The sequence below is a fragment of the Sciurus carolinensis genome, chromosome 7 (genome assembly GCF_902686445.1).
Source record: "Sciurus carolinensis chromosome 7, mSciCar1.2, whole genome shotgun sequence".
In the NCBI taxonomy this organism is placed as follows: domain Eukaryota; kingdom Metazoa; phylum Chordata; class Mammalia; order Rodentia; family Sciuridae; genus Sciurus; species Sciurus carolinensis.
In genome coordinates, this window is record NC_062219.1 from 16,803,795 (window position 1) to 16,828,445 (window position 24,651).

Below are 24,651 nucleotides of genomic sequence, written 5' to 3' on the forward strand. Positions count from 1 at the left end.
TTTAATTATTGAAATGCTATTGAGATTTAGGCATTGTTCAATTTTTTTTTAACCCAACTATACAGTTTGATGATCTGTCCATATTGCTATCTATAACTTGTTAATACCATCTGCTCTGGTATTCCACAGTAGGTATCCATAACATTCCCCTAGCAGGGAATCCATCTAGGCTGGCTCCAACTCCTTGATTTCTCAAAGAGTTCCATCATTAACAGACTTTAGGGATCTGTGTAATCTTTCTCTGGAACATTTACGAGAGTGAAATTGATTCAGGAGTAAAGAAAGTAAATATACAGACCATAAGAACTATTGTCTTTTGTATCAGATTTAAACTTTGTTGTGTCACTTGGTGTTAACCATGGGTGGGGTGGGGAGTTGGGTGTCAAGAAGCACAATTTTGGGCTGGGGATGTTGCTTAGTGGTAGAGTGCTTGAGGCTCTGGGTTCAATCCCCAATATCACAAAAATATAAAATGAAAATAAAATGAAAAATAAAAATAAGCATTAGCACAATTTAGAAAATCCCTCTCATGTGGTACATATACACAATGGAATATTACTCAGTCATAAAGAGGAATGAAATTCTGGCATTTGCCAGTGAATGGATGGAACTAGAGACTACCATGCTAAGTAAAATAAGCCAATCCCCCAAAACCAAAGGCCAAATGTGCTCTCTGATATGTAAATGCTGATTCACAGTAGGCAGGGAGTGGAGTGGAGGTTCACTGAAAGGAACAGGGGGGAATGCGGGGAGAGGAGGAGAGTGGCAATGGGAGAAACAGTAGAATGAATCAGACATAACTTTCCTACATTCATATAGGAATACAGGACCATTGTAACTTTCACATCATGTACAACCACAAGAATGGGTTATACTCCATATATGGCTGATATGTCAAAATACATTCTAATGTCATGTATAACAAAAAAGAACAAATAAAAAAAAAGAAAATACCTCTGGCTAGAGTAAATTAATCTAGTTAGAAGGGTCCCCATTTAGAAGATATCTTCATTAATCTATAAGACACATCTATTTGGATATCCTACTGAGGTACAAAAGGAGTAAAAAATAATTCTCTTTTGTAGTTCTGTCTCCTCAGCTTTCTTCTCATCTTTCATGATTTCTTCACCATTTTAGTTTCCCAGACTTGAAACTTCATTTATTTTAAACAACTTAACTTATACACACAGTGAGTTCATAAGTAACAATACCAGTTCTTTTACCAGTGTTTCATATTTGCTTTTCTTTAATATTCTGATAGCCCCAATCAAAATTCAAATTGTTACACTCTAAAAAGCACATAGAGAGCTTCTCCAGGTTCTCGGAACGGAACTGACCCGCTAGTGAGAGCCTGTCTGAACAGAGCAGGCTCCGAGTCCCGGAGCCGCTGCAGTGCAGTGTACTCCTGCAAAGAACCAGCGGAGAGCCTCGATCTGCAATCAGCCTCAGGGATAAGGGCAGGGCAGCCGGAGACCTCTTCAGGCGGCTCTGCCCACTCCGGCTGCGGGCTCTCTTCACGGGGCGACCCAAGATGGCGGCCTAGAGGGAGACTGCACCCCCGGTCGCTCCACAACCCAGGAGTTAAGAAGGGGAGGCATTGAGAGACTCGGACTGAAGTGGAGCCACGGGTGAGTCTGCCCACTGGGTAAAGCTCGGCCCGGGTGGCAGGCCCAGATAGAGGTGGCTTAGCAGAGCCGGGCAGGGCAGCTTGAGTCTTCCCAAGGTAGTCTTCCACACTCCGGCAGTGGGCTCTTCCCACACGGCCAGCTGCACGGTGCAGGCCCACAGTGAGAGCATTTCCGCACAGAGCCAGTTCCAAAACGTGGAACCAGTAGGGGGCTAGGGGCAGTATTCTTCGAATGAGCTGCTTTATCAGATTCCTCCAAGACATCAGGCTACTGAAGGCTGGGAGGTGATACACTGGAAATCTACTGGGACACTATAAGCCAATAGTGGAAAACTGCAATATCTCAGGGTCCCACTGACAACTGACCATTATGAGAAAACAAGGGAAGAAAATGTCCCAAACAAACCTAGATACTACATCAATAAAACCCAATGACAGCACAGCAGAAGAAATGTCAGAAAGGGAGTTCAGAATGTACGTAATTAAAATGATCAGGGAAGCTAATGAGGAGATGAAAGAGCAAATGCAGACATTGAAGGAGGAGATGAAAGAGCAAATGCAGGCATTAAATGATCGCACCAATCAACAGTTAAAAGACCAAATACGGGAAGCAAGAGATCATTTCAATAAAGAGTTAGAGATACTGAAAAAAAACCAAACTGAAATCCTTGAAATGAAGGAAACAATAAACCAAGTTAAAAACTCCATAGAAAGCATAACCAATAGGATAGAACACCTGGAAGACAGAACCTCAGACATTGAAGACAAAATATTTAACCTTGAAAACAAAGTGGAACAAACAGAGAAGATGGTAAGAAATCATGAACAGAATCTCCAAGAACTATGGGATATCATGAAAAGGCCAAATTTGAGAATTATTGGGATTGAGGAAGGCTTAGAGAAACAAACCAAAGGAATGAACAATCTATTCAATGAAATAATAACAGAAAATTTCCCAAATCTGAAGAACGAAATGGAAAACCAAGTACAAGAGGCTTATAGAACTCCAAACATACAAAATTACAACAGACCCACACCAAGGCACATTATTATGAAAATACCTAACATACAAAATAAAGACAGAATTTTAAAGGCCGCGAGAGAAAAGAATCAAATTACATTCAGAGGGAAACCAATAAGAATATCAGCAGATTTTTCAATCCAGACCCTAAAAGCTAGAAGGGCCTGGAACAACATATACCAAGCCCTGAAAGAAAATGGATGCCAACCAAGAATCTTATACCCAGCAAAACTTACCTTCAAATTTGACGATGAAATAAGATCCTTCCATGATAAACAAAAGCTAAAGGAATTTACAAAAAGAAAGCCAGCATTACAGAACATTCTCAGCAAAATATTCCATGAGGAAGAGATGAAAAACAACGATGCAAATCAGCAACAGGAGGCGCTAGCCTAAAGGAATAGCCAAATAAAGGAGAAACCAAATCATGTCAAAAACAAATATGAGTCAATTGACTGGGAATACAAATCATATCACAATAATAACCCTGAATGTTAATGGCCTGAATTCATCAATCAAAAGACACAGACTGGCAGATTGGATTAAAAAGAAAAATCCAACAATATGCTGCCTGCAAGAGACTCATCTCATAGAAAGAGACACCCATAGACTAAAGGTGAAAGGATGGGGACAAACATACCATGCACACGGACACAGCAAAAAAGCTGGAGTATCCATCCTCATCTCAGATAATGTGGACTTCAAACCAAAACTAGTCAGAAGGGATAAAGAAGGACATTACATGCTGCTTAAGGGAAGCATAAATCAGCAAGACATAACAATCATAAATATCTATGCCCCGAACATTGGCTCATCCACGTACGTCAAACAAATCCTTCTCAATTCCAGAAATCAAATAGACCACAACACAATAATACTAGGCGATTTTAACACACCTCTCTCACCACTGGATAGATCGTCCAAACAAAAATTGAATAAAGAAACTATAGATCTCAACAACACAATCAGCAATTTAGACTTAACGGACATATATAGAATATACCATCCAACAAAGAATGAATACACTTTCTTCTCAGCAGCACATGGATCCTTCTCTAAAATAGACCATATTTTATGCCACAAAGCTACTGTTAGTAAATACAAGAAGATAGAGATACTACCTTGTACTCTATCAGATCATAATGGATTGAAATTAGAAATAAATGACAGAATAAAAAACAGAAACTTCTCCAATACCTGGAGACTAAATAATACACTATTATATGATGAATGGATAACAGAAGACATCAGGAGGGAAATAAAAAAATTCTTAGAAGTAAACGAGAACAAAGACACATCATATCAAAATCTCTGGGACACTATGAAAGCAGTACTTAGAGGAAGATTTATTTCATGGGGTGCATTCAAAAAAAGAAGTAGAAATCAACAAATAAACGAGTTAACACTACAGCTCAAAGCCCTAGAAAAAGAAGAGCAGACCAATACCAAAAGTAGTAGAAGACAGGAAATAGTTAAAATCAGAGCCGAAATCAACGAAATCGAAACAAAAGAAACAATCGGAAAAATTAATAAAATAAATAGTTGGTTCTTTGAAAAAATAAATAAAATTGATAAACCCTTAGCCACACTAACAAAGAGAAAGAGGGAGAAAACTCAAATTACTAAAATTCGGAATGAACAAGGAAACATCACAACAGACACGAGTGAAATACAAAACATAATTAGAAGCTATTTCGAAAATCTATACTCCAACAAAACAGAAAACCTTGAAGACATCAACAAATTTCTAGAGACATATGAACTACCTAAACTGAACGAGGAGGACATACACAACTTAAATAAACCAATTTCAAGCAATGAAATAGAAGAGGTCATCAAAAGCCTACCAACAAAGAAAAGTCCAGGACCAGATGGGTTCTCAGCCGAGTTCTACAAAACCTTTAAAGAAGAGCTCATTCCAATACTCCTCAAACTATTCCATGAAATAGAAGAGGAGGGAACCCTACCAAACTCGTTCTATGAAGCCAATATCACCCTGATACCTAAACCAGACAGAGACACATCAAGGAAAGAAAATTTCAGACCAATATCCTTAATGAACATCGATGCAAAAATTCTCAACAAAATTTTAGCAAATCGCATACAAATATATATTACAAAGATAGTGCACCACGATCAAGTGGGTTTTATCCCAGGGATGCAAGGTTGGTTCAACATTCGGAAATCAATAAATGTCATTCACCATATCAACAGACTTAAAGTTAAGAATCACATGATTATTTCAATAGATGCAGAAAAAGCATTTGATAAAATACAGCATCCCTTCATGCTCAAAACACTAGAAAAAATTGGGGTAATGGGAACATTCCTAAACATTATAAAGGCCATCTACGCTAAGCCCATGGCTAATATCATTCTAAATGGTGAAAAACTGAAAGCGTTCCCCCTAAAAACTGGAACAAGGCAGGGATGCCCTCTTTCACCGCTTCTATTCAACATCGTCCTTGAGACTCTAGCCAGAGCAATCAGACAAACCAAAGAAATTAAAGGGATACGAATAGGAAAAGAAGAACTCAAACTATCCCTGTTCGCTGATGACATGATTATATATTTAGAGGAACCTGGAAATTCCACCAGAAACTTTTAGAACTCATAAGTGAATTCAGTAAAGTAGCAGGTTACAAGATCAATGCTCATAAATCCAATGCATTTTTATACATAAGTGATGAATCTTCAGAAAGAGAAATTAGGAAAACTACCCCATTCACAATAGCATCGAAAAAAAATAAAATACTTGGGAATCAATCTCACAAAAGAGGTGAAAGACCTCTACAATGAGAACTATAGAACACTAAAGAAAGAAATTCAAGAAAACCTTAGAAGATGGAAAGATCTCCCATGTTCCTGGATAGGCAGAATTAATATCGTAAAAATGGCTATACTACCTAAAGTTCTATACAGATTCAATGCAATTCCAATTAAAATCCCAATGATGTACCTCGCAGAAATAGAGCAAGCAATTATGAAATTCATCTGGAAGAATAAAAAACCTAGAATAGCTAAAGCAATCCTCAGTAGCAAGAGCGAAGCAGGGGGTATTGCAATACCAGATCTTCAACTCTACTACAAAGCAATAGTAACAAAAACGGCATGGTATTGGTACCAAAATAGACAGGTAGATCAATGGTACAGAATAGAGGACATGGACACAAACCCAAATAAATACAATTTTCTCATACTAGACAAAGGTTCCAACAATATGCAATGGAGAAAAGATAGCCTCTTCAACAAATGGTGCTGGGAAAACTGGAAAACTATATGCAATAGAATGAAACTAAACCCCTATCTCTCACCCTACACAAAACTCAACTCAAAATGGATCAAGGACCTCGGAATCAGACCAGAGACCCTGCATCTTATAGAAGAAAAAGTAGGTCCAAATCTTCAACTTGTTGGCTCAGGATCAGATTTCCTTAACAGGACTCCCATAGCACAAGAAATAAAAGCAAGAATAAACAACTGGGATAGATTCAAACTAAAAAGCTTTCTCTCAGCAAAGGAAACTATCAGAAATGTGAAGAGAGAGCCTACAGAGTGGGAGAATATCTTTGCCAACCATACCTCAGATAGAGCGCTAATTTCCAGAATCTATAAAGAACTCAAAAAACTCTACACGAAGAATACAAATAATCCAATCAACAAATGGGCTAAGGAAATGAACAGACACTTCACAGAAGAAGATGTACAAGTAATCACCAGATATATGAAAAAATGTTCAACATCCCTAGTAATAAGGGAAATGCAAATCAAAACTACCCTAAGATTTCATCTCACCCCAATTAGAATGGCGATTATCAAGAATACAAGCAACAATAGGTGTTGGCGAGGATGTGGTGAAAAAGGAACACTCATACATTGCTGGTGGGGTTGCAAATTAGTGCAACCACTCTGGAAAGCAGTGTGGAGATTCCTCAGAAAGCTTGGAATGGAAACACCATTTGACCCAGCTATCCCACTCCTTGGCCTATACCCAAAGGACTTAAAATCAGCATACTACAGAGATACAGCCACATCAATGTTCATTGCTGCTCAATTCACCATAGCCAGATTGTGGAACCAACCTAGATGCCCTTCAGTTGATGAATGGATAAAGAAACTGTGGCATATTTATACAATGGAATATTACTCCGCAATGAAGAATGATAAAATTATGGCATTTGTAGGCAAATGGTCGAAATTGGAGAATATCATGCTAAGTGAGATAAGCCAATCTCAAAAACTAAAGGACGAATGATCTCGCTGATAAGCGGATGAGGACATATAATGGGGGGTGGGAGGGGCTAGCATTAGGTTTAGGGTTAGGTTTAGAGTTAGGCTAAGGAGAGCAGTAAGAATGAAGGAAAGAAGGACTGTGTAGAGGGAAAAGAGGGGTGGGAGGGGTGGGAGGGGTGGGGGGGAGGGGAAAAATATAATAAACATCATTACCCTATGTAAACGTAAAAAAAAAAAAAAAAAAAAGAACTTTAGAACTTGAAAAAATTTTAAGGCTTACTTTCCAAGAATTCTACATTTTAAAAATATGGTATCAATAGTATATTGGTTGGTTAGTATGTTTATGTCTGCTTTTAATTCAAACTTTTTGATATATATTATCAATAAATGTTTTTGTAGAAAAAAAAATAAAAAAAAAAATAAAAAAAAATAAAAAAATAAAAAGCACATAGATCCTTCTAACTTTGAAATTCTCTTTTCTGATTAGTCAATAAATAATGGCAAGCACTGTCCACATTAACACAGTCAACTTTTATAAATGCCTACACTAATTATTTATGTCTATGTCCGTATATTCATATTCTACTAAGTGTAAAGATTAGGCTATGTCCTAATTTGTAGAAAGTTTCCAGAAGGATGCATTTAACTTTAATTGAACACTGACTTTGCAAAATAGAAGTAAGTAGTTACTATCCCAATTTTTTTTGTTTTGTTTTGTTTTGCTTTGTTGTTTTTTTGTGCTGGCAGTTGAGCCCAGGGACACTTTACCACTGAGCTACCTCCTCAGCCCCTTTCCCAATTTTTTTTTTTTTTTTTGCGGTGGTATCAGGGATTGAACCTAGGGCATTTAACCACTGAGCCACATCCCCAGACTTTTTATCTTTTGAGACAGGATCTCACTAGGTTGCTTAGGACCTCACAGAGTTGCTGATATTGACTTTGAACTCATCATCCAAGCCACTGGGATTACAGGTGTGAACCACTGTACCCGGCCCCCTTCTCTATTACTGTTCTTAAATTTGAGACAGGGTCTAACAAAATTGCTTAAGATTTTGCTAAATTGTGCCACCATGCCTGGCTGCTATCCAAGATTTAAAAACAGAGGCTTAGAAAAAAGTAAGGGTCTTGACAAAGGTGGCAGAATTATAATTCTAATGATGACTTTTATAATTTCAAAATGCATAGATTTTTTGTAACTTGATACTGCCTCCAAAACAGGATGTAACATTCAACTTTGGTTCTGCAGATGTTTGTTTATGTGATACTGGAAATTGTACCCAGGGGCACTTTACCACCAAGCTACACCCCGGTCAGTCCTTCTACATTCCTACCTATTTATTTATTTAGTTAGTTAGTTAGTTATTTTGAAACAGGGTCTTACTAAGTTGTTGAGGGTCTCGCTAAATTGCTGAGAATAGCCTTAAACTTGTGATCCTCCAGGTCTGCAGATGTTTAGTAAGATCATGTGGCATGCACTGAGGCTGTAGTCTCATATCTTTCAGTACATATCCTGTTTTCAAAGACTTAGTTTAACCTGGGCATGGTGGCACATGCCTGTAATCCCAGTTACTCCAGAGGCTAAAACAGGAGGATCACAAATTCTAGGCCAGCCTGGGCAACTTGGTGAGTTCCTTTCTCAAAATAAAAATAAAAAAGAGCTGGGAATGTAGCTCAGAGGTAGAGTTTCTCTGGGTTCAATCCCCAATACTAAGAAAAAAGAAAAAAACCCACGAACTCAATATAACAGAGATAAGACATATGGAGTAACTATAGACAAGTACCAAGGAACTTTGGAAGAGGAAACATTTATTTTTGAACATAGGAATTGGGAAGTACACAACTGAGAGAATTGCTATCTGAACTGGTCTGTGACACATCGGTAGGGTTTAGGGTTTGGATGTCAGAACTAAGATATTTCTTTAAGGAATGGAAAGGGTAGGAGCAAATGTATAAGGATTGAAAGTACTATCTGTGTGAGCTTCTTGAGTAAACACCGGAAACTATAATTTTTTAAAACTCTGTGGTACTTGTATAATGAAAATGGTTTTTTTCCCCCCCTTTTTTTTAGCTTACAGTTGAGTATGAGTCTTCTTATGATTAGTGAGAATGTAAAATTGGCTCGTGAATATGCATTGCTGGGAAACTACGACTCTGCAATGGTCTATTATCAGGGAGTTCTTGACCAAATGAACAAATATCTATACTCAGTCAAAGACACATACCTCCAGCAGAAATGGCAACAGGTGAGGATCATGATACTATAAGTTTTAATGGCTGTGTACATTGGATCTAAGAGAAAATTTAGATCTAATCATCAATGCTACATAAAGTTACACATTAAGAGTATATGATTTATGTAGAGCACTTGCCTAGCATATGCAGTGCCCTGGGTTTGATTCCCAGCATTGCAGGGGAAAAAAAGGAGTGTATGATTTATTACATGGATTTGTAGTGTTACTTGAAATTTTTTAATATATTAGTAATAATCCTCTTTTACTTTTAGTAGTATTATAAGCTCTACTTAATTATTCTGTTAAAATACATTTTATTTTAGAAGTTTTAGGAAGTAATTTTTTGATTAAAAATTTTTTTAGATTAGATTTTTACCTAAAATTAGAGTTGACTATGTTAAGCTATTGTTGAAATTGCAGTTGATGCGCAAATCTCACTTAGGTACCATATTCCCTATAGAACTTTTACAATGCAGATCATATTTGAATCCCATTTGAGGAACTTTAACCACTGAGCATCAACAGAAATTTATAGGTAGAAACTATAGAATTTAGGAGTCTGGTTGAGGGTGACATTTGCAGCAAGGTTCATCTGTCACAACAGTAAAGGAGTGCTACAAAAATTAATGGTCTTTTTGAACTGATCTTCTAGATGGAATATTATTCCCTAAGTTCTTTTTAAATATTCTACTGTATTTGTCTTTGATTTCTTAGTGGGAAATATTCTATCTCTTTGGACTTAACTTCTTCCTCTTCCCCTAAATGTGCTCTTCCATATCCTTTATATTACCAAAAGGGGAAAATTTCATTTCATAAGTAGTCTTCAGTTTGTGCTGGACTTGGTGTGTGCTTGGTGGTACACACCTGTAATCCCAGCAACTTGAGAAATTGAGACCAAAGGATTGCAAGTTCAAGGCCAGCCTCAGCAATTTAGTGAGATTCTAATCAACCCTGTCTCAAAAGGAAAAAGAGACTAGGGATGTGGCTCAGTGGTTTAGCACCCCTGGATTCAATCCCCGATAATAAAAAAAAAGTCTATTAGTGAAAGACTCTTTAGACTTTTCGTTGTTAGGCCAGACACTTTTTCTTGAAAAGCTAAGATTTTGTAAAGATACATAAAATTAATCATTTAAGTGTTTTTTTTGGTTTTGTTTGTTTGAGTACTGGGGATTAAACCCAAGGGGGCTTTATCTAAACTTCATTTCAGTACCTACCTTTCTCTCTCTGTCTCTGTCTCTCTCTGTCTCTCTGTCTCTCTCTCTCTCTCTCTCTCTCTCTCTCTCTCTCTCACACACACACACACACACACACACAGAGGATTTTTTTCCATTTTAAAAATTTTAGTAAATATACATAACAAAATTGACCAAGTAAACCATTTTAAGTATAGTTCAATAATATAGATTAGTAATGTGTAATCATTACCATTTATAGCTTTTAAATTGAATCAAGACTGCCATTTAAAAGTACTTTGGTTGTATGTAAATTGAGACATTTGTCTTTTGAGTCCATATTTTTGATATGAGTTTTAATAATCAAAAATTGTTACTTTCTAATTTATATTGAATCCATGAGATTTGAGTTATGAAATTTTAGTGGGTTTTGGTCATTAAATAGCATAAAAACTATCAAAGGACAACTTGCAAATGTTTTATTTTTGTCAAATGTTAACATTAGTTAACTTTGAATTTGTTACACAGTTGTAATAAAGACTAAGTAACAGTTTAATTAACTGTTTAATTTAATACATTTTAACAGAATTAATTTTGCCATTGAAAACAGAATTAAGGAACCATTATTAAAATTTTGACAGAATATGTGGATGTGCTTTACTGGATATATGGTAACAAAATGGAGGTTTCTAACATCTCTAATAAATGGTGCTATTTAATGTTGGCCATGGTTTCTTAGTTACAGAAGTTTAAAAAACATGTTATTTCTTTGAAACTAGGTTTGGCAGGAAATAAATGTGGAAGCTAAGCATGTGAAGGATATCATGAAAACACTAGAGAGCTTTAAACTGGATAGCACTCCCTTGAAAGCTGCACAACATGAGCTTCCGGCTTCTGAGGGAGAAGTTTGGTCCTTGCCTGTACCTGTCGAAAGAAGGTAAGTGGAGACCTTTTAGAAAACCAGTTAGTTGGGTGTGATGGTACACATCTGTAATCCCAGCATATCAGGAAACTGAGGCAGGAAACAAGTTAGCAAAACCCTGTCTCAAAACAAAAAATTTAAAAAGGTTTGGCTATGTAGCTCATTGGTCAAGCGCCCCTTGGTTCAATTCTTAATACTGCAAAGAAAAAAGAAATCAATCAGTCCAAAAAAAACAGAGCATTGGTCATATCTAAGAGGAAGACTGGGGGCTGACAGATAAGAATGGGAGGGACATTCTGAAATACCCTTTTATAATTGTTGAATTGTGTACCTTGTGACTCTGACCTATTTCAAGAATTAACATTTTGGTGGAAATAAGTAAAAAATATGCCTTTGTGCCCAGGCAAGGTGGCACACGCCTGTAATCCCAGTAGCTCAGGAGGTTGAGGCAGGAGGATTGGAAGTTCAAAGCAGGGGCTAGGGATATAGCTCAGCTGGTAGAGTGCTTGCCTCACAAGCCCAAGGCCCTGGGTTCGATCCCCAGCACCAAAAAAAAAAAAAAAAAAAAAGAATAAATAGTAAAAAAGACTGGTAACATGGCTCATGGTTAAGGACCTCTGGTTCAATCCCCAGTACCAAACAAAAACGTCTTTGTGAATGAGCTGAACATTAGCAGAGACGATGTTATCTTATGGAAGGAAAATAGGACTGGAAGAAATAACTGGGCTCCGTTTCTGTCTTTGCTACCATCTCTGGCTTTGAGAAAATAATAGAATTTTTCAAACCCTCAGGTTTTTCTTAGGTGAGGAAGTAGTTATGCAAACAGTGTTTCTTAAACAAGCTTTCTGACTACTGCTATTTAGTATAAGCTAAAATTGAAAAATGGCTTTTTTTCCTTCTTCTTTGGCTATATACTGGGGATTGAATGCAGAGGCACTTTACCACTGAACTATATCTCCAGCCCTTTCTATTTTATTTTTTTATTTTGAGACAGGGTCTCACTAAGTTGTCCAGGCCAGCCTCGAACTTGGGATCCTTCTGCCTCAGCCTCCCAAGTCACTGGGATTATAAGCATGTGCCACCAGGTTTGGCAAAATGTGGCATTTTTAATTCACAGAGGAAAAATAAAAGATAAATGTCTGTTTTAGGGTTTCCTCTGGCATCTTCCCCCCAGTTTCCTATAACCAAGTGCCTGCAAATGAACAAATTAATGAAATTGGTAGTTACTGAAATGTTTTCAACAGCCAGTCATGCTTAGTTTCACTGCTAATTTTTAACAGACAGGCATGCAGGTAGATGTCAGTTATCTATTTCACACACATAAAAGATTTCCAAATTTGTATTGTGGATTTAAATATATAAATGTGTCATGTCTTTCTGGAAGGAACATTGTGACTTCTGGATTCTTTGCCCCCCCTAACAATTGGCTTGAGAACCTTGCATTTAGGACATGACTTAGATGGTTTTCAATTTGAACATTCTGTCATGGTAACTTTTAGACTTTGATTGTGCTGGATATTGAGCATCCAGAGTATTCTGAGTACTATTTAGGCTGCTATGTTATTTATTCTCACACTTAACCTTCCAAGTAATTCATATATTTTCTATAATTTAGGAAAAAACGAAGCTACATGTGTTTAGGTAACTTTTTCCCAATATTATAAAACCAATACTGACAGATCTAACATTTGAGCCCAGATATATTGCATTTTATAATAATGATTCACAGCTGGCTCTCTGCCATAATAGTCCTCCAACTAGCATACATGCGATCTCTGGAAAACAGTTAAAAAAATGTGGATTTGGGAGGCATCACTTTGAGGGAATCTGATATGTAACAGCAGGTGAAACCCAGGAATCTGCAAGTAATTCTGATGCCTCTGGTCCATGAGTCACACTTTGAGAATTCCCATACCAAAATATGCCTGCATTTAAGATCAATTAATGACTTGATTCTTAAAGAATCAATTTTATCAGTTCCAGATAAAAGTATTAATTCTTTTATCGTTTCTTATATGTTATTGATTCCTTTTATATTTTGAATATGTACTATCTTTTTCCTTGCTCATAAGCAGTTTCATATAAATTGTATTTTCTGTTACATTTCATAATTCACTTTTTAAAAAGTACAATGGGCTCATTAAAGAAAAATATAGACAGGTACGGTGACACAGTCCTATAATCCCAGAAGCTTGGGAGGGTAAGGCAGGAGGATCTGGAATTCAAAGCCAGCCTCAGCAAAAGCAAGGTGCGAAGCAACTCAGTGAGATTCTAAATGAAATATAAAATAGGGCTGGGGATGTGGCTCAGTGGTCCAGTGCTCCTGAGTTCAATCCCTGGTGCCCACCCCACAAAAAAAAAAAAAAGAAAGAAAAATAGGAAGATTCACGGAAGTAGGGAGGAAATCACAGTTATTCTAGCCTATTTCTTTCTGTTTTTTTTTTTTATGAATTGTTTATTTTCACAGTAGTAGTTGTAATATCCATAATTCACAACAATTGTACCTTTTTAAATTTAATTATTTTGTTATAGGGATTGAACCCAGGGTGCTTAACCACTGAGCCACATCCCCAGCCCTCCTTTTTTTTTTTCTATTTTATTTAGAGACAGGATCTTACTAAGTTACTTAGGACCTAAGTAAGTTGCCGAGACTGACTTGGACCTTGTGATTCTCCTGCCTCAGCCTCTGGAGTGGCTGGATTACAGGTGTGTGCCACTGCACCCAGCAACATTGTACCTCTCTAAGGAAAGGTTAATAGGCAATAATCACTGCATATTTACCATGTGCCAGGCAGTGCATTAATTGCTTTATATAAATTTCTGATGAGGAAACTTAATCTTAGGTACATTGATGTGTTCTTCATATGGTAAGCATTGATGATTTAGAAGCAATGTCAAACGTTTTTCTCTGCCTCTTTCTAAAGTTTCTAAAGGTTGTTTTCTACTCTTCTGGGTGGATGTAACCTGTGTAGTTAACCAAGTACTGATTGCTTGTTTTCCATTTTTTCATTACTATAAATAAAGTTTCAGTGAATGTCTGTGAGTAAACCTTTTTCCACATTTTTTTTCTTAATTTCAGAAATAGAAATAAGGATAGATGAGGTGTTTTTGTTTTTGTTCCTTAAACAAGCCACACATATGAATGCTTCAGTGCTTTCACTTCCCTTTCCTTCTGCTCCAATATTTGGTGACTTGTTCTTTAATTTTTTTCAGGTCTCCACTTAATGCCACCTGAGAAAGGCCACCTCTCAGACTCTTCTCCCTGCTACTACCTTAAGCTAGGCCCTCATGTCTTTTTAACATCTGTCACCTACGAACGTCTCCCTGCACTTTGCATTTTATCAGTATCTCTTTTTCAGTGTTAGTCTAAAACTGAACCTTTTCAGTGGCTTCTTGTTGGCAGTTGGATGAATCCACTGCAAGTGTTTCAGAAAGATTAGTCTTGAACTGGTTCATATCATCTGCTCACCAAACTACCTTACCTATAATACCGTCTCTTAATCCTCACCATTACCTGTCAGACTTCTCTCTCTCTCTCTCTCTCTCTCCTTTAAAAAATTTTTTTTGTTGTTGTACATGGACACAATACCTTTATTTTATGTATTTATATTTATGTGGTCCTGAGGCTTGAACCTAGTAACTCACATGTGTGAGGCAAGTGTGCTACCTTTGAGCTACAACCTCAGCCCAGGCTTGTCTCTTTATAATCCTTTACATTGGTTGAGTTCATTTTTATTTCTTTGCTTTTCTTTATGGATTTTCTTGTCTGCAATTGTTCCCTCTTGTCTACTTCAAGTCCTGTGTTTACAGGCCCGGGTTATTTTCTGTCTTCATGAGGCCGTTTCTGTTGCTTTGCATTAGGTCCGTTTCACATCTTCTGGTAGACTTCTCTAGTCTTAAATATCTTCTTTTGGTTGAAATATACTCTGAGGTATTTGAGGACAGGATCCCCTTCCTTTTTTATTTTTTTGCCCCTTTTTAATGGGCCCAGTGATGTCTAGGAGCATAGTAGCAGCCTAATAAATATTTCAGATGTCCAAATTCTGACACAGAAATAAAGATGATGTATGTAAACATACATGAGTTCTGCAACTGTCCACAGCTAGTGCTGATACCAGTTTTTTTAAAATGGAAAATGATTAAAACTTTATTAATTAAAGCATGATAATTATGATGTATTTAAATAAAATGACACCAAATTGCTTATATCAGTGGATGAATATGAATTCAATATTTGTGCCATTTTCTTTTTCTTCTTCTTCTTTTTATTCTTTTGGTACCAGGGGTTGAACTCAGGGATGCTCAACCTCTGAGTCACATTCCCATCCCCAGCCTTTTTATATTTTCTTAGAGACAGAGTCTCACTGAGCTGCCTAAGTACCTTGCTAAGTTGCTGAGACTGACTTTGAACTTGTGATACTCCTGCGTCAGCTGCCTAAGCCGCTGGGATAACAGGCATGCACCACCGCATCCGGCTCTGTGCCATTTTCTTTGCCTTTTTTTTTTTTTTTTTTTTAAATAAAACACTCTTCTCTGATAATTGCTCTTTTTTCATTTTCCAGCACTTAGGCTAATTTTTCATTCATATTTTATATACAGCACTGTCCTTTTTAAGTAGGTGTCCATTACTTTCCCTTCATTATTTCTATAATGTAACTCTCCTGCATTTGCTCATTAAATCACAACCACCATATCAGATTGAAACTTCAGGTCTTAGGTTTCAGTATTCTGAGATTTGTTTATTCCTGTCTTGCTGTTCAGTTTTTACCTTGCTTTCTTTAGTTCATGACTTGAACTTACATTCTATGTTCATATTTGAACTAAATCCAGGATATGATGATGATTTAATGATTTTTGTTTGATTAGACCCTCACCAGGACCTAGAAAACGCCAGTCTCCTCAGTACAGTGACCCTAAACCACATGGTAACCGCCCAAATACAACTGTCAGAGTTCACCGTCCATCTGCACAAAATCTTCACAATGATAGAGGGAAAGCTGTTCGTTGTCGTGAAAAGAAAGAACAGAATAAAGGAAGAGAGGAAAGGTAAATGGTACTGATATTCACAAATGAATTATTTTTTATCTTTAAAAATGAAGACTTTTTAAAATTTTGTTATAATCGGTTATACATGACAGCAGAAGGCATTTTGATTCATTGTACCCAAATGGAGACAACCGTTCATTTCTCTGGTTGTACTCGATGAAGAGTCATACCATTCATGCAATCATACAAGTACCTAGGGTAATGATGTCAATCTCGTTCCACCATCTTTCCCACTTCCCTGCTCCCTTCCCTCCCCTCACTCCCCTCTGCCCAATCCAAAGTTCCTCCATTCATTCCCCCACACCCCTCACCCCTGCCATTGTGGATCAGCATCCACATATCAGAGAACACATTTGGCTTTTGGTTTTTTGGGATTGGCTTATTTCATTAGCATGATATTCTCCAACTCCATCCATTTATCTGCAATTGCAAATGCCATAATTTTACTCTCCTTTAAGACTGAATAATATTCCATTGTGTATATATACCACATTTTCTTGATCCATTCATCTATCGAAGGGCATCTAAGTTGGTTCCCTTGTTTAGCTATTGTGAATTGTGCTGCTACAACATAGATGTGGCTGCCTCACTGCAGTATGCAAACTTTTAAGTCTTTTGACGTTAAAAATGGAAGACTTAAAAAAAATACCAAAAGAAAAAATGAAGACTATACAAATTTCAGTAAGTTTTAATGATCAGTTTGCCAGAATGGTCATAAAACCTTTGACATCCTACACCCAGGCTGGGAGTTTTCCCTGTCACCATTCAACAAATACTTTTGACTGTTATTTGTAATTATATTTTGATATTGTTTCAAATTAGCAGATCAGCCTCAGGAATGGCTTGAAGAATTTCTATATATTTGACCTAATTTTACCAATTATTAATACTTTGCCTGTTTTGTTTTTTATTTATTTTCTTTTTTTTTTTTAAGGGAAAATTTTTTTTTCTTTTTTTTAATTAAAATTTTTTTACTTTTACAGACTGCATTTTGATTCATTGTTTTCAAATGGGGCACAACTTTTCATTTCTATGGTTGTATACAATGTAGATTCACACCATTCACGTAATCATATATATACATAGGGTAATACTGTCTGTTTCATTCTACTATCTTTCAATCCCCCACCTACTCCATCCCATTTTCCTCTACTGCATCCAAAGTTCCTTCATTCTTCTCTTCAAACCCCCCGCCCCCCCCCCCCCCGCCCTCCTATCATATATGGTGATCCACTTATCAGAGAAAACATTTGGTTTTTTGGACTTGGCCTGTTTCACTTAGCATGATATTTTCCAGCTTCATCCATTTACCAGCAAATGCCATAATTTTATTCTTCTTTATGACTGAATAATATTCCATTGTGTATATATACCTCAGTTTCTTTATCCATTCGTCAGTTGAAAGGCATCTAGGTTGGTTCCACAATCTAGCTATTGTGAATTGAGCTGCTGTGAACATTAATGTGGCTGCATCGCTGTTGTATGCTAATTTTAAGTCCTTTGGGTGTAAACTGAGGAGTGGGATAGCTGGGTCAAATGGTGGGTCCATTCCAAGTTTTCTGAGGAATCTCCATACTGCTTTCCAGAGTGGCTGCACCAATTTGCAACTCCACCAGCAATGTACAAGTGTGCCTTTTTCCCCACACCCACGCCAACACTTATTATTGCTTGTGTTCTTGATAATAGCCATTCTAATTGGAGTGAGATGAAATCTTAGGGTGGTTTTAATTTGCATTTCTCTAATTACTAGGGATGATGAGCGCTTTTTCATGTATTTGTTGGTCACCTGTGTATCTTCTTCTGTGAAGTACGTGCCCAGTTCTTTAGCCTGCTTATTGAATGGGTTCTTTGTATTTTTGGTGTAAAGTTTTCTAAGTTCTTTATAAACTTTAGAAATTAAGACTCTGTCTGAAGTATGTGTGGAAAAGATTTTCTCCCACTCTGTAGGCTCTCTTTTCACATTATTGATTGTTTCCTTTGCTGAGAAAAGCTCTTTAGTTTGAATCTATCCCATTTATTGATTCTTGCTTTTATTTCTTGAGCTAGGGGGTCTTGTTAAGGAATCTGGTCCTAAACCAATGTGATGGAGATTCGGACCTACTTTTTTCTTCTATTTGATGAAGAGTCTCAGGTCTAATTCCTAGATCCTTGTTCCATTTTGAGTTGAGTTTTGTGCAGGGTGAGAGATAGGGGTTTAATTTCATTTTACTACATTTGGATTTCCAGTTTTCCCAGCACCATTTGTTGAAGAGGCTATCTTTCTCCCATTGTAAGTTTTTGGCACCTTTGTCTAGTATGAGATTACTGTACTTAAAGTAGGTATGTCTCTGTGTCTTCTATCCTGTACCATTGGTCTACCTATTTTGGTTCCAATACCATGCCGTTTTTGTTACTGTTGCTCCATTGGAGAGTTTAAGGTCTGGTATTGTGATACCTCCTGCATCACTCTTTCTGCCCAGGATTGCATTTGCTATTCTGGGTCATTTGTTCTTCCAGATGAATTTCCTGATCGCTTTCTCTATTTCTATGAGAAACATCATTGGGATTTTCATTGGAATTGCATTAAATCTGTATAGCACCTTTGGAAGTATGGTCATTTTGATAATATTAATTCTGCCTATACAAGAACATGAGAGATCTTTCCATCTTCGAAGGTCTCCTTCAGTTTCTTTCTTTAATATGTTCTGGAGTTTTCATTGTAGAGATCTTTCACCTGTTTGGTTAGATTGATTCCCAAGTATTTTATTTTTTTTGAGGCTATTGTGAACAGAGTTGTTTTCCTCATTTCTCTTTCAGATGTTTCATCGCTTATGAATAAAAATGCTTTAGATTTATGTGTGTTGATTTTATATCCTGCTGTTTTGCTGAATTCATTTATGAGGTCTAGAAGTTTTCTGATGGAGTTTTTTGGATCCCTAAATAGAGAATCAGGTCATCAGCAAATAGTGACAGCTTGAGTTGTTCTTTTCCTATTTATATCCTTTAATGTCTTTGGTCTGTCTAATTGCTCCTGGCTAGTTATTTCAAGGATGATGTTGAATCGAAGTGCTGAAAGAAGGTGTCCCTGTCTTGTTCCAGTGTTTAAAGGGAATGCTTTCAGTTTTTCTCCATTAAGAATGATGTTGGCCACGGGCTTAGCATAAATAATCTTTACAATGTTGAGGTAAGTTCCTACTATCGCTATTTTCTCTAGTGTTTTAAAGCATGAAGGGGGTGTTGTATTTTGTCAAACACTTTCTCTATGGTCAATTGAAATAATCATGATTCTTCATCTTAAGTCTACTGATGTGATGAATTACATTTATTGATTTCCAGGTGTTGAAACCAACCTTGCATCCCCAGGATGAACCCCACTTGATGTGGTACACAGTCTTCTTAATATGTTTTGTATGCGATTTGCCAGAATTTTGTTAAGGATTTTTGCTTCTATATTCATCAGAGATATTGGTCTAAAATTTTCTTTCCTCCATGTTTCTCTGTCTGACTTGGGTATCAGGATGATACTAGCTTCATAGAATGAGTTTGGAAGGGTTCCCTCCTTTTCTATTTCTGGAATACTTTGAGGAATATTGGAATGAGTTCTTCTTTGAAGGTCTTGTAGAACTCGACTGAGAATCCATCCAGTCCTGGGCTTTTCTTGGTTGGTAGGCTTTTGATGGCTTCTTCTATTCATTGCTTGAAGTCGATCTCTTTTCCTGGTTCAGTTTGGGAGGATCATTTGTCTCTAGAAATTTGTCAATGTCTTTGATCTTTTCTATTTTGTTGGAGTATAGATTTTCAAAGTAACTTCTCATTATGTTGTGTATTTCAGTGGTGTCTGTCATGATATTTCCTTTAATATCAGGAATTTCAGTAATTTGAGTTTTCTCTGTCCTCTTTGTTAGTGTGCCTAAGGGTTTATCTATTTTGTTTACTTTTTCGAAGAACCAACTTTTTGTCAATTTTCTGAATTGTTTCTTTTGTTTCAGTTTCATTGATTTTAGCTTTGATTTTAATTATTTCCTGTCTTCTACTACTTTCGCTGTTGTTCTACTTTTTCTAGGGCTTTGAGATAAAATGTTGACTTTTTATTCTTTTCTTGAATGTGCTCCGTGCAATGAATTCTCCTCTTAGTACTGCTTCACAGTGTCCCAGAGATTTTGATGTGTTGTATCATCATTCTCATTTACCTCTAAGAATTTCTTTTATCTCCTCCCTGATGTTTTCTGTTATCTACGTTTTCATTCAATAGCATATTATTTAGTCTCCAAGTGTTGGAGTGATTTTTTTTAATTTTGTCATTGATTTCTAATTTCACTCCATTGTGATCTGATAGAACACAAGGTAGTATCTCTATTTTTTTTTTGCTTTTACTAAGGGCTGCTTTGTGGCATAACATATGGTCTATTTTAGAGAAAGATCATGTGCTGCTGAGAAGAAAGTGTGTTCTCTCATTGATGGATGGAATATTCTGTATGTCTATTAAGTCTAAGTTATTGTGTTATTGACTTCTATGGTTTCTTTGTTTAGTTTTTGTTTGGAAGATCTATCCAGTGGTGAAAGTAGTGTGTTAAAGTCACCCTGAATTATTATGTTGTGATCTCTTTGAGTCCTAGAATTGAGGAAGATTTGTTTGATGTACATGGATGCACCGTTGTTTGGGGCATAGATATTTAGGATTGTTATGTCTTCCTGATTTATGGTTCCCTTAAGCAGTTTGAAATGTCCTTCTTTATCCCTTCTGATTAACTTTGGCTTGAAGTTCACCTTATCAGATATAAGGATTGAAACCCCCGCTTTTTTACTGAGTCCGTGTGCGTGGTAGGTTTTTTCCCATCCTTTCACCTTTAGTCTGTGTGTATCTTTTATATGAGATGAGTCTCTTGAAGGCAGTATATTGTTGGGTCTTTTCTTGTTAATCTAATCTGCCAGGCTATGTCTTTTGATTGATGAGTTTAGGCATTAACGTTCAGGATTATTATAGAGAGATGATTTGTATTCCCGGTCATTTGGGCTTATTTTTGGTTTTTAACTTGACTTGGTTTCTCCTAGGATTGGGTTTTCCTTTAAAGTAGTTCCTCCCTTTGTTGACCTACATTGATGTTTTCATTTCCTCCTCATGGAATATTTCTTGAGAATGTTCTTAGTGCAGGCTTTCTATTTGTAAATTCTTTTCACTTTTGTTTATCATGGAAGGATTTTATTTCATCTTCAAATCTGAAGGTTAGTTTTGCGGAGTATAGGATTCTTGGATGGCAACCATGTTCTTTCAGAGCTTGAAATATGTTGTTCCAGACCCTTCTAGCTTTTAGAGTCTGGGTTGAGAAGTCTGCTGATATCTGTATTGCTTTTCCCCTATATGAAATTTGATGCTTTTCTCTCGCAGCCTTCAAAATCCTATCTTTATTTTGTATGTTAGGCATTTTCATTATAATGTGCCTTGGTGTGGGTCTGTTGTGATTTTGTGCATTTGGTGTTCTGTAAACTTCTTGCATTTGATTTTCCATTTCATTCTTCAGTTTGGGAAATTTCTGATATTATTTCATTGAATAGGTTGTTCATTCCTTTGGTTTGTGTCTGTGCCTTCCTCAATCCCAATAATTATTAACTTTGGTCTTTTTCTTGATGTCCCATAGTTCTTGGAGGTTTTGTTCATGATCTCTTACCACCTTCTGTGTTTGATCAACTTTATTTTCAAGATTAAATATTTTGCTGATTTTAGGTCCTTTGGGGTATAAACCGAGGAGTGGGATAACTGGGTCAAAAGGTGGATCCATGCCAAGTTTTCTTAGGATTCTCCGTACTGCAAATAAATGGGATGGAATGGAGAATATCATGCTAAGTGAAATAAGCTAAGCCCAAAAAACCAAAGGCCGAATGTATTCCCTGATAAGTGGAGAGTGATTTATAATGGGGGTGGGGATGGGAATGAGAGAATAATGGGGAAACTTTAGAATATGTAGAAGGAAATGAGAGGGAGGGGGTATGAAAAATGATGGAATGAGACAGCCATCATTACCCTATGTACATTTATGATTACATGAATGGTATGAATCTACATTGTGTACAACCATAGAAATGAAATTATGTACCCCATTTGTGTACAATTATACAAAATGCAGTCTATAAAAAATTAAAAACTAAATAATAAGAATAATAATAAAAAAAGATTAATATTTTGTCTTCATTGTCTGAGGTTCTGTGTTCCACGTGATCTAGTCCGTTAGCGATACTTTCCATTGAGTTTTTATTTGGTTTATTGTTTCATTTCAACGATTTCCGCTTTTTTTTTAGAATCTATCTCTTTGTTGAAATGATCTTTTGCTTCCTGCAGTTGCTCTTTCAGCTGCTTATTGGACTGATCATTCGTTGCCTGTATTTGCTCTCTTATCCTTTGCTTCACAAATCATTTTAATTATGTATATTCTGAACTCGTTTTCTGACATTTCTTCTACCATGCTGTCACTGGATTCTATTAATGTAGAATCTAGGCTTGTTTGGATCATTTTATTCCCTTGTTTTTTTGTGTTGTTCTTGTATCTTTCCCTCTAGCAGTGCAGATCTGGGGTATCGCAGTTTCCCCCCCATAGGCTTATAGTGACCCTATAGATTTCCAAAACCTCTTTTTTAAGGGGGAGATCAATATTAGCACCGAGTACAGACAATATGCAGCCCTAAACCAAATAGCCCCCTATGAAGACATTAACAATATTGTCATAATAAGCAGAATGAGTTCAAGTATTATCTACAGTATAACAGATTTGCAATAAGGTCTGCAATTTCTAATGGAGGACAAAGAGGATGGGGAGGGGTGTTGGATGTAACTGTTAGTGGATTAGGAAAAGCGTGTATAGAAGTTCTAGATCTTAGAAAGAGTGAAAGTGTAATCAAAAGAAGTTGGTTGTTAGCATGAGAAAAGGGAGAAAGAGACTCTGACAAAATAGGTAAACAAAAGGAAAATAGAGCAAGAAAAGTAAAGAAATAAAACTTAAAAATTTTCAAAAAGTAGGAAAAAACCTCTACACTATAAGAGTCATATAGTATTCAATCTCCCAGTCTTCAGTAGCCTGATGTGTGAGAGGTACCTGACAATGAGCTTCCTGTCTCCAGCAGGCCTCTCAGGATGGGATTTGCCCCACCTAACAATGGGAGCTACAGCTTCCAGGATAATACAAGATGGCTGCTCTGAGTTCCAAATGTGTTGGCAAATGGGGAGCTGCAGCTCGGGGTGTGGGCGTGGTCAGCCAGGGGTCCTGGAGGTGGATTGGGGTTTGTCGGGCAGGGGTCCTGGAACTAGGGTGTGGTCTTTCTGGTTGAGGGGTCCTGGAGGCAGGTGTGATCAGTCGGTCTGGGTGTTCTGGAGGCAGGGTATGTTTGGTGGGGCTGAGGGGTCCTGGAGATGGGGCTCCGTCAGTCCGACCAGGGATCCTACAGGTCCTGGTGGCAGTCTCATATAACCAAACATGCAGGTTCTGTGACAGTGGACTTCCAGGTAACAGTAGGCAGCTGGTGATCCACTGGAGGTCTGCAGTCATTGTGCTGGCCACCAGCTGATGATCTGGAAGGTGGACAACGGGTGGTGGGTGATGGGTAGGCAAGAGGCAGGCAAATGGAGGATGATAGGTGCCAGTCAGTGAGCAATCTGCCCTCAAAAAGTAGTCACTATGCTGGCAGACTGCAGGTGATCGCAGTGGACAGATGGGGTAAACAGCAGGGGATCGATAAGCAGCAAAGACTGCCTCACCAAGAAACAGATATCCTCTGCTTGAAACCTGAGTTAACGAATCGAAAAGGAACGCAGCCTCCCTCTGGTCCTCCATCTTGGATCTCCCAAGGGGAAAAAGTCTTATTTCTTTTCTTTGTATATCTTTTTTTTCTGAACCATCTGATAATAAGTTGCTAATTTAATGCTTCTTACCCTTTATTTTAGAGTGTAGTTCCTAATTATTAGAACTTTCTTTTATATCAACATGGTACAATGTCAAAATCTTTGAGTTTTACTTGAGACAGTGCCGTCCTCTAATCTGCAGGCCTTCATGAAACTGCCAGTTATTTACAGTTCTTCCCTTGTATCACTCTGGGTCAGGATCCAACATAGAATCATACATTGTATTAAATTTTGATTTTTAGAATCTTTTAATATGAACATTTCCTTAGCCTTTATCTCTTTTGTACTGGCATTTTTGAAGAGTACAGGTTATTTATTTTGTAAATGTGCGTCCATTTGTGTTTGTCTGATTTTCCTTACGATTAGATTATCATACCACCGGAATGATATTGTGTTCTCATAAAGCACAGGATGTCTGTGTGTCCTTTTACTGCTGATAAATTGGATCACTTGACTAGGGTGGTGTCTGCCAGTTTTTTCTGCTCTGTGCTTAATATTTGACATTTGTAATAATTTCTGAGGAGACACTTGA

General features: G+C 37.1%; 1 protein-coding gene across 3 annotated transcripts in view; it reads left to right on the forward strand.

Annotated features, from left to right (window-relative positions):
• Katna1 (katanin catalytic subunit A1) overlaps positions 1-24,651 on the forward strand; it is a 45,664-nt gene that overhangs the window by 6,093 nt on the left and 14,920 nt on the right. For 2 of the 3 annotated variants that reach the window (XM_047557952.1, XM_047557953.1), the window contains exons 2-4: positions 8,950-9,124; positions 11,064-11,221; positions 16,073-16,251. In XM_047557952.1, the coding sequence (XP_047413908.1) occupies positions 8,963-9,124; positions 11,064-11,221; positions 16,073-16,251 (499 nt within the window). In that variant the 5' untranslated portion in view covers positions 8,950-8,962. The remainder of the gene's footprint in view (positions 1-8,949; positions 9,125-11,063; positions 11,222-16,072; positions 16,252-24,651) is intronic. The other variant, XM_047557954.1, reaches the window with a different exon arrangement.